A 10,429-nucleotide genomic window follows, 5' to 3' on the forward strand; every position below is an offset into this window, starting at 1 on the left:
GGGGAGGGGGAGGGAGGGAGAGGGGAGGGGGAGGGAGGGAGGGAGAGGGGAGGGGGAGGGGAGGGGGAGGGAGGGAGAGGGGAGGGGGAGGGGAGGGGGAGGGAGGGGATGGGAGGGGAGGGGGAGGGAGGGAGGGAGAGGGGAGGGGGAGGGAGGGAGAGGGGAGGGGGAGGGAGGGAGAGGGGAGGGGAGGGGGAGGGAGTGAGAGGGGTGGGGGAGGGAGGAGGGAGAGGAGGTGTGGTGAGGGGCAGGGAGGGAGAGGGGAGGGGGAGGGAGAGGAGGGAGCTGAGGGGGAGGGGGGAGGGTGGGAGGGAGGGAGAGGAGGGGAGGTGAGGGGGAGGGAGGGAGGGAGAGGAGGGGGAGGGGTGCAGGAGAGAGGAGAGGGAGGGAGGGGGGTGAGGAGGGTAGGGGAGGGGATGGGGGAGGGGAGAAGATAGAGATAGAGGTGGGGAGGTTGAGAGAAGGGGAGGGGATCAGGAGCAGGAACCCTGGCTGATTTCCCTCTCTCTCTCTAACCCAGGGGTCACTGGGCAGTGATCAGGAGCAGGAACCCTGGCTGATTCCCCCTCTCTCTCTAACCCAGGGATCACTGGGCAGTGATCAGGAGCAGGAACCCTGGCTGATTTCCCCCTCTCTCTAACCCAGGGGTCACTGGGCAGTGATCAGGAGCAGGAACCCTGGCTGATTTCCCCTCTCTCTAACCCAGGGGTCACTGGGCAGTGATCAGGAGCAGGAACCCTGGCTGATTTCCCCTCTCTCTCTAACCCAGGGATCACTGGACAGTGATCAGGAGCAGGAACCCTGGCTGATTTCCCTCTCTCTCTAACCCAGGGGTCACTGGGCGGGGATCAGGAGCAGGAACCCTGGCTGATTTCCCCTCTCTCTCTAACCCAGGGGTCACTGGGCAGTGATCAGGGGCAGGAACCCTGGCTGATTTCCTCTCTCTCTAACCCAGGGATCACTGGGCAGTGATCAGGAGCAGGAACCCTGGCTGGTTTCCCCTCTCTCTCTAACCCAGGGGTCACTGGGCAGTGATCAGGAGCAGGAACCCTGGCTGATTTCCCGTCTCTCTAACCCAGGGGTCACTGGGCAGTGATCAGGAGCAGGAACCCTGGCTGATTTCCCCTCTCTCTAACCCAGGGGTCACTGAGCAGTGATCAGGAGCAGGAACCCTGGCTGATTTCCCCTCTCTCTAACCCAGGGGTCACTGGGCAGTGATCAGGAGCAGGAACCCTGGCTGATTTCCCCTCTCTCTAACCCAGGGGTCACTGGGCAGTGATCAGGAGCAGGAACCCTGGCTGATTTCCCCTCTCTCTAACCCAGGGGTCAGTGGGCAGTGATCAGGAGCAGGAACCCTGGCTGATTTCCCCCTCTCTCTAACCCAGGGGTCACTGGGCAGTGATCAGGAGCAGGAACCCTGGCTGATTTCCCCTCTCTCTCTAACCCAGGGGTCACTGGGCAGTGATCAGGAGCAGGAACCCTGGCTGATTTCCCTCTCTCTAACCCAGGGGTCACTGGGCGGGTATCAGGAGCAGGAACCCTGGCTGATTTCCCCTCTCTCTCTAACCCAGGGGTCACTGGGCGGGGATCAGGAGCAGGAACCCTGGCTGATTTCCCCTCTCTCTCTAACCCAAGGGTCACTGGGCAGTGATCAGGAGCAGGAACCCTGGCTGATTTCCCCTCTCTCTCTAACCCAGGGGTCACTGGGCAGTGATCAGGAGCAGGAACCCTGGCTGATTTCCCCTCTCTCTCTAACCCAGGGGTCACTGGGCAGTGATCAGGAGCAGGAACCCTGGCTGATTTCCCCTCTCTCTAACCCAGGGGTCACTGGGCAGTGATCAGGGGCAGGAACCCTGGCTGATTTCCCCTCTCTCTAACCCAGGAGTCACTGGGCAGTGATCAGGAGCAGGAACCCTGGCTGATTTCCCCTCTCTCTAACCCAGGGGTCACTGGGCAGTGATCAGGAGCAGGAACCCTGGCTGACTTCCCCTCTCTCTAACCCAGAGGTCACTGGGCAGTGATCAGGAGCAGGAACCCTGGCTGATTTCCCCCCTCTCTCTAACCCAGGGGTCACTGGGCAGTGATCAGGAGCAGGAACCCTGGCTGATTTCCCCCCTCTCTCTAACCCAGGGATCACTGGGCAGTGATCAGGAGCAGGAACCCTGGCTGATTTCCCCTCTCTCTAACCCAGGGGTCACTGGGCAGTGATCAGGAGCAGGAACCCTGGCTGATTTCCCTCTCTCTCTAACCCAGGGGTCACTGGGCAGTGATCAGGAGCAGGAACCCTGGCTGATTTCCCCTCTCTCTAACCCAGGGGTCACTGGGCAGTGATCAGGAGCAGGAACCCTGGCTGACTTCCCCTCTCTCTAACCCAGAGGTCACTGGGCAGTGATCAGGAGCAGGAACCCTGGCTGATTTCCCCCCTCTCTCTAACCCAGGGGTCACTGGGCAGTGATCAGGAGCAGGAACCCTGGCTGATTTCCCCCCTCTCTCTAACCCAGGGATCACTGGGCAGTGATCAGGAGCAGGAACCCTGGCTGATTTCCCCTCTCTCTAACCCAGGGGTCACTGGGCAGTGATCAGGAGCAGGAACCCTGGCTGATTTCCCTCTCTCTAACCCAGGAGTCACTGGGCAGTGATCAGGAGCAGGAACCCTGGCTGATTTCCCGTCTCTCTCTAACCCAGAGGTCACTGGGCAGTGATCAGGAGCAGGAACCCTGGCTGATTTCCCCCCTCTCTCTAACCCAGGGGTCACTGGGCAGTGATCAGGAGCAGGAACCCTGGCTGATTTCCCCTCTCTCTCTCTAACCCAGGGGTCACTGGGCAGTGATCAGGAGCAGGAACCCTGGCTGATTTCCCCTCTCTCTAACCCAGAGGTCACTGGGCAGTGATCAGGAGCAGGAACCCTGGCTGATTTCCCCTCTCTCTAACCCAGGGGTCACTGGGCGGGGATCAGGAGCAGGAACCCTGGCTGATTTCCCCTCTCTCTAACCCAGGGGTCACTGGGCGGGGATCAGGAGCAGGAACCCAGGCTGATTTCCCCTCTCTCTCTAACCCAGGGGTCAGTGGGCAGTGATCAGGAGCAGGAACCCTGGCTGATTTCCCCTCTCTCTCACCCAGGGGTCACTGGGCAGTGATCAGGAGCAGGAACCCTGGATGATTTCCGAAAGATGTTTATCTCTCTCTCTCTCCCACAGGGCCAGAGAATGGTCGCTGTGTCGCTACTGATTACTTCCTGGAACCCGAGGTCGAGATTACAACAGAAAATACAGCTAATATTCTCAGTAAGTACCTCTCCCGTGAAGAGTATATGAGTTCGGTTACACATGCACACTCCCAAAGTGCTCCCAAACGTTTATTTATTCATTCATACCTTCATCCTTTATTGGAAAGGCAAATGGCATGTGGCATGAGTGTAACGCAGCCAAGTCAATAACTCGTGGGGTGCGGCAGGGATCAGAGCTGGGGCCCCAGCTATTTACTGCACAAGATAAAAGTTCACGGGGTTGGGGGGTAATATATTAGCGTGGATAGAGGATTGGCTAACTGACAGAGAACAGAGAGTGGGGATAAATGGTTCATTCTCGGGTTGGCAATCAGTAACTAGTGTGGTTCGCAGGGATCAGAGCTGGGGCCCCAGCTATTTACTGCACAAGATAAAAGTTCACGGGGTTGGGGGGTAATATATTAGCATGGATAGAGGATTGGCTAACTGACAGAGAACAGAGAGTGGGGATAAATGGTTCATTCTCGGGTTGGCAATCAGTAACTAGTGTGGTTCGCAGGGATCAGTGCTGGGGCCCCAGCTATTTACTGCACAAGATAAAAGTTCACGGGGTTGGGGGGTAATATATTAGCACGGATAGAGGATTGGCTAACTAACAGAGAACAGAGAGTGGGGATAAATGGGTCATTCTCGGGTTGGCAATCAGTAACTAGTGGGGTGCCGCAGGGATCAGAGCTGGGGCCCCAGCTATTTACTGCACAAGATAAAAGTTCACGGGGTTGGGGGGTAATATATTAGCATGGATAGAGGATTGGCTAACTGACAGAGAACAGAGAGTGGGGATAAATGGTTCATTCTCGGGTTGGCAATCAGTAACTAGTGTGGTTCGCAGGGATCAGTGCTGGGGCCCCAGCTATTTACTGCACAAGATAAAAGTTCACGGGGTTGGGGGGTAATATATTAGCACGGATAGAGGATTGGCTAACTAACAGAGAACAGAGAGTGGGGATAAATGGGTCATTCTCGGGTTGGCAATCAGTAACTAGTGGGGTGCCGCAGGGATCAGTGCTGGGGCCCCAGCTATTTACAATCTATATTAACGACTTGGAAGAAGGGACTGAGTGTAACGTAGACAAGTTTGCTGACGGTACAAAGATGGGAGGAAAAGCAATGTGTGAGGAGGACACAGAAAATCTGCAAAAGGACACAGACAGGCTCAGTGAGTGGGCAAAAATTTGTCCGATGGAGTATAATGTGGGAAAGTGTGAGGTCAGGCAGTTTGGCAGAAAAAAAATCACAGAGCAAGTTATTATTTAAACGGAGAAAGATTTCAAAGTGCGGCAGTACAGCGGGACCTGGGGGTTACTTGTACATGAAACACAAAAGGTTAGTACGCAGGTACAGCAAGTGATCAGGAAGGGCCAATGGTATCTTGGCCTTTATTGCAAAGGGGGATGGAGTATAAAAGCAGGGAAGTCTTGCTCCAGTTACACAGGGTATTGGTGAGGCCACACCTGGAGTACTGCGTGCACAGTTTTGCTCTCCGTATTTACCAAAGGACACACTTTGCTTTGGAGGCAGTTCAGAGAAGGTTCACTCGGTCGATTCCGGGGATGAGGGGGTTGACTTATGAGGAAAGGTTGAGGAGGTTGGGCCTCTACTCATTGGAGTTCAGAAGAATGAGAGGTGATCTTATCGAAACGTATCAGATTATGAGGGGGGGGCTCGACAAGGTGGATGCAGAGAGGATGTTCCCACTGATGGGGGAGACTAGAACTAGGGGGCATGGTCTTAGAATAAGGGGCCGCCCATTTAAAACTGAGATGAGGAGGAATTTCTTCTCTCAGAGGGTTGTAAATCTGTGGAACTCGCTGCCTCAGAGAGCTGTGGAAGCCGGGACATTGAATATATTTAAGACAGAGATAGACAGTTCCTTAACCGATAAGGGGGGCGGGGCAGGGAAGTGGAGCTGGGTCCAAGATCGGGATCAGGCCACGGTGGTATTCAATGGCCGGGGCAGGGCTCGAGGGGCCGAATGGCCGGACTCCTGGCTCCGGTTTCTGACACTCTTGCGTTGTGTTGCGTTGCAGAGATGGTGAGGACAGCGACTCCGTTCCCGATGGTCAGCCTGCTGTTTGTCTTCACCGCGTTCGTCATCAGCAACGTTGGACACATTCGGCCCCAGAGGACCATCCTCGCCTTTGTCTCTGGCATCTTTTTTATTCTTTCCGGTACGTCGTTTTTTTTTTTTACATTCCCCTCCCACCCCCCCACCGGGATGCGGGCGTCGCTGGCCAAGGCCGATGTCCATCGCCCTGCCAAAAGGCCCCTCGAGAAGGTGGGTGGTGAGCCCCCTTCTTGAACCGCTGCAGTCCCGTGTGGCCAAGGAGCTCCCACACGGCGCTGTTCGGGGAGGGAGTGCCCGGATTGTGATGAAGGAACGGCCCGATATAGTTCCCAGTCGAGGGGATGGAGCGTGTGTGTGTGTGTGTGTGTGTGTGACCGGGAGGGGAGAACCTGGAGGGGGCGGTGTTCCCATGGACCTGCTGCCCTTGGCCTTCGAGGCGGGCTGGAGGTGGCGGGTTCGGGAGGTTCTGCCTTGGCGGGGTGCGTCTCGTAGAGGGTGCTCACCGCAGACGCGGTGCGCCGGTGGAGGGAGGGAGGGAGGGAGGGAGGGAGGGAGGGAGGGAGTGTTTGGAGGTGCTGGATGGCGCGGCCCATCGAGCGGGGCTGCTCTGTCCCGGGCGGGTTGTCGGGAGCTTCTCCAGTGTTTGTCGGGAGCTGCAACTCATCCCGGCAAAGTGGGTGGGGAGAGAGAAAGAGAGTGTCCCATCGCGTGATGCTCCTGACTTGCGCCTTGGAGACGGTGGAGAGGCTTCGGGGAGCCAGGAGGCGAGGCACTCATCGCAGAATAGCCAGCCGCTGACCCGCTCTCGTGGCCGCGGTCTTTCTGCGGCTGGTCCGGTTACGTTTCTGGTCAATGGTGACCGCCCCCAGGATGTTGCTGGTGGGGGGATTTGGGCAGCGGTCACACCACTGAATGTCAAGGGGCGGTGGTTCGACTCTCGGTTGTTGGGGGTGGTCGTTGCCTGGCACTTGAGCGGGCATTGAACGCTACTTGCCACTTCTCAGCCCGAGGCTGGACGTTGGCCAGGTCTGGCTGCACTTGAGACAATGCTGACCTCAGGATGTGTCCTCTGTCTGAGGGCTTGCGTCGGAGGGGTCGGGGGGTGAGAGGGTGTTTGATGGGGTCGGGGGCCAGGGGTGGGAGGGGCTTGAGGGTCGGGGCTGGGAGGGTGTTTGAGGGCTTGGTGTTCTGGGGGGTCGGAGGTTATCGGGTGTTTGAGGGGTCGGGGGTCGGTGATGATCGGGTGATTGAGGGGTCAGAGGTCGGAGGTGATCGGGTGTTTCAGGGGTCAGGGGTCAGGGTGATCGGGTGATTGAGGGGTCGGGGATCGGGGTGATCGGGTGTTTGATTGGTCGGGGGTCGGGGTGATCGGGTGATTGAGGGGTCGGGGGTCGGGAGTCGGGGTGATCGGGTGTTTGAGGGGTCGGAGGTCGGGGTGATCGGGTGATTGAGGGGTCAGAGGTCGGAGGTGATCGGGTGTTTGAGGGGTCGGGGGTCAGGGTGATCGGGTGTTTGAGGGGTCAGAGGTCGGAGGTGACCGGGTGTTTGAGGGGTCGGGGGTCGGAGGTGATCGGGTGATTGAGGGGTCGGGGGTCAGGGTGATCGGGTGATTGAGGGGTCGGGGGTCGGAGGTGATCGGGTGTTTGAGGGGTCAGGGGTCGGTGTGATCGGGTGATTGAGGGGTCGGGGGTCGGGGTGATCGGGTGTTTGAGGGGTCGGGGGTCGGGGTGATCGGGTGATTGAGGGGTCGGGGGTCGGGGTGATCGGGTGATTGAGGGGTCGGGGGTCGGGGTGATCGGGTGATTGAGGGGTCGGGGGTCGGGGTGATCGGGTGTTTGAGGGGTCGGGGGTCGGGGTGATCGGGTGATTGAGGGGTCGGGGGTCGGGGTGATCGGGTGATTGAGGGGTCGGGGGTCGGGAGTCGGGGTGATCGGGTGTTTGAGGGGTCGGGGGTCGGGGTGATCGGGTGATTGAGGGGTCAGAGGTCGGAGGTGATCGGGTGTTTCAGGGGTCGGGGGTCAGGGTGATCGGGTGATTGAGGGGTCGGGGATATCGGGTGTTTGATTGGTCGGGGGTCGGGGTGATCGGGTGATTGAGGGGTCGGGGGTCGGGAGTCGGGGTGATCGGGTGTTTGAGGGGTCGGAGGTCGGGGTGATCGGGTGATTGAGGGGTCAGAGGTCGGAGGTGATCGGGTGTTTCAGGGGTCGGGGGTCAGGGTGATCGGGTGTTTGAGGGGTCAGAGGTCGGAGGTGACCGGGTGTTTGAGGGGTCCGGGTTTCGGAGGTGATCGGGTGATTGAGGGGTCGGGGGTCAGGGTGATCGGGTGATTGAGGGGTCGGGGGTCGGAGGTGATCGGGTGTTTGAGGGGGCAGGGGTCGGGGTGATCGGGTGATTGAGGGGTCGGGGGTCGGAGGTGATCGGGTGTTTGATTGGTCGGGGGTCGGGATGATCGGGTGATTGAGGTGTCGGGGGTCAGGGTGATCGGGTGATTGAGGGGTCGGGGGTCAGGGTGATCGGGTGTTTGATTGGTCGGGGGTCGGGGTGATCGGGTGATTGAGGGGTCGGGGGTCGGGGTGATCGGGTGTTTGAGGTATCGGGGGTCGGGGTGATCGGGTGATTGAGGGGTCAGAGGTCGGAGGTGATCGGGTGTTTCAGGGGTCGGGGGTCAGGGTGATCGGGTGTTTGAGGGGTCAGAGGTCGGAGGTGATCGGGTGTTTGAGGTGTCGGGGTCGGGGTGATCGGGTGATTGAGGGGTCGGGGTCAGGATGATCGGGTGATTGAGGGGTCGGGGGTCGGGGTGATCGGGTGATTGAGGGGTCGGGGGTGATCGGGTGATTGAGGGGTCGGGGGTCGGGGTGATTGAGGGGTCAGAGGTCGGTGGTGATCGGGTGATTGAGGGGTCGGGGGTCAGGGTGATCGGGTGTTTGAGGGGCCGGGGTGATTGGGTTTTTGAGGGGTCAGAGGTCGGAGGTGATCGGGTGTTTGAGGGGTCGGGGGTCGGAGGTGATCGGGTGATTGAGGGTTCGGGGGTCGGAGGTGATCGGGTGATTGAGAGGTCAGGGATCGGGTTGATCGGGTGATTGAGGGGTCGGGGGTCAGGGTGATCGGGTGATTGAGGGGTCGGGGGTCAGGGTGATCGGGTGATTGAGGGGTCGGGGGTCGGGGTGATCGGGTGATTGAGGGGTCGGGGGTCGAAGGTGATCGGGTGATTGAGGGGTCGGGGGTCGGAGGTGATCGGGTGATTGAGGGTCGGGGGTCAGAGGTGATCGGGTGATTGAGCAAGGGTCGGGGGTCGGAAGTGATCGGGTGTTTGAGGGGTCGGGGTTCTGAGGTGATCGGGTGATTGAGGGGTCAGGGGTCGGGGTGATCGGGTGTTTGAGGGGTCAGAGGTCGGAGGTGATCGGGTGTTTGAGGGGTCAGAGGTCGGAGGTGATCGGGTGTTTGAGGGGTCAGAGGTCGGAGGTGATCGGGTGATTGAGGGGTCGGGGGTCGGGGTGATCGGGTGTTTGAGGGGTCAGAGGTCGGAGGTGATCGGGTGTTTGAGTGGTCAGAGATCGGAGGTGATCGGGTGTTTGAGGGGTCGGAGGTCGGAGGTGATCGGGTGATTGAGGGGTCGGGGTCGGGGTGATCGGGTGTTTGAGGGGTCAGAGGTCGGAGGTGATTGGGTGATTGAGGGGTCGGGGTGATCGGGTGATTGAGGGGTCGGGGGTCGGAGGTGATCGGGTGATTGAGGGGTCGGGGGTCGGTGGTGATCGGGTGTTTGAGGGGTCAGAGGTCGGAGGTGATCGGGTGATTGAGGGGTCAGAGGTCGGAGGTGATCGGGTGTTTGAGGGGTCGGGGGTCGGGGTGATCGGCTGTTTGAGGGGTCAGGGGTCGGAGGTGATCGGGTGTTTGAGGGGTCGGGGGTCGGAGGTGATCGGGTGATTGAAGGGTCGGGGGTCGGATGTGATCGGGTGTTTGAGGGGTCGGGGGTCGGAGGTGATCGGGTGATTGAGGGGTCAGCGGTCGGAGGTGATCGGGTGATTGAGGGGTCAGGGGTCGGGGTGATTGGGTGATTGAGGGGTCAGAGGTCGGAGGTGATCGGGTGATTGAGGGGTCGGGGGTCGGAGGTGATCGGGTGATTGAAGGGTCGGGGGTCGGGGTGATTGGGTGATTGAGGGGTCAGAGGTCGGAGGTGATCGGGTGATTGAGGGGTCGGGGGTCGGAGGTGATCGGGTGATTGAGGGGTCGGGGGTGGGGGTGATCGGGTGATTGAGGGGTCGGGGGTCGGGGGTGATCGGGTGATTGAGGGGTCAGAGGTCGGAGGTGATCGGGTGATTGAGGGGTCGGGGGTGGGGGTGATCGGGTGATTGAGGGGTCGGGGGTGATTGGGTGATTGAGGGGTCGGGGGTGGGGGTGATCGGGTGATTGAGGGGTCGGGGGTGATTGGGTGATTGAGGGGTCAGAGGTCGGAGGTGATCGGGTGATTGAGGGGTCAGAGGTCGGAGGTGATCGGGTGATTGAGGGGTCGTGGGTCGGGGGTGATCGGGTGATTGAGGGGTCGGGGGTCGGAGGTGATCGGGTGATTGAGGGGTGGGGGTGATTGGGTGTTTGAAGCTCCCCACTCCCCCAGCACACTATAACAGGATGTCTCTCTCCCCAGGCCTCTCGCTGGTGGTAGGTCTGGTCCTGTACATATCGAGCATCAATGACGAGGTGATGAATCGCCCGCGGGAGCCCGAGCATTACTTCCAGTATCGCTACGGCTGGTCATTCGCCTTCGCCGCTTCCTCCTTCCTGCTCAAAGAGGTGAGTGCGCAGGACTATCCCTTCACTCCCTCCCCCTCTCCTTCACTCCCTCCCCCTCTCCTTCACTCCTTCCCCCCCTCCTTCTCTCCCTCCCCCTCTCCTTCACTCCCTCCCCCCCTCCTTCACTCCTTCCCCCTCTCCTTCTCTCCCTCCCCCTCTCCTTCACTCCCTCCCCCCCTCCTTCACTCCTTCCCCCTCTCCTTCTCTCCCCTCCCCCTCTCCTTCTCTCCCTCCCCCTCTCCTTCACTCCTTCCCCCCCTCCTTCACTCCCTCCCCCTCTCCTTCAC

General features: G+C 59.8%; 1 protein-coding gene across 1 annotated transcript; it reads left to right on the top strand.

Annotated features, from left to right (window-relative positions):
• Window positions 1-3,197: 3,197 nt before the first annotated feature.
• Window positions 3,198-10,142, top strand: LOC139250687 (voltage-dependent calcium channel gamma-7 subunit-like; the record flags this gene model as incomplete). The annotated part of the gene is made up of 3 exons (XM_070873062.1): window positions 3,198-3,284; window positions 5,317-5,457; window positions 9,997-10,142. Coding segments are annotated over 3 exons (374 nt in total), but the record flags the coding sequence as incomplete, so codon positions are not given.
• Window positions 10,143-10,429: the final 287 nt, after the last annotated feature.

This window comes from Pristiophorus japonicus, unplaced genomic scaffold (assembly GCF_044704955.1).
Source record: "Pristiophorus japonicus isolate sPriJap1 unplaced genomic scaffold, sPriJap1.hap1 HAP1_SCAFFOLD_4103, whole genome shotgun sequence".
Taxonomy (NCBI): Eukaryota; Metazoa; Chordata; class Chondrichthyes; family Pristiophoridae; genus Pristiophorus; species Pristiophorus japonicus.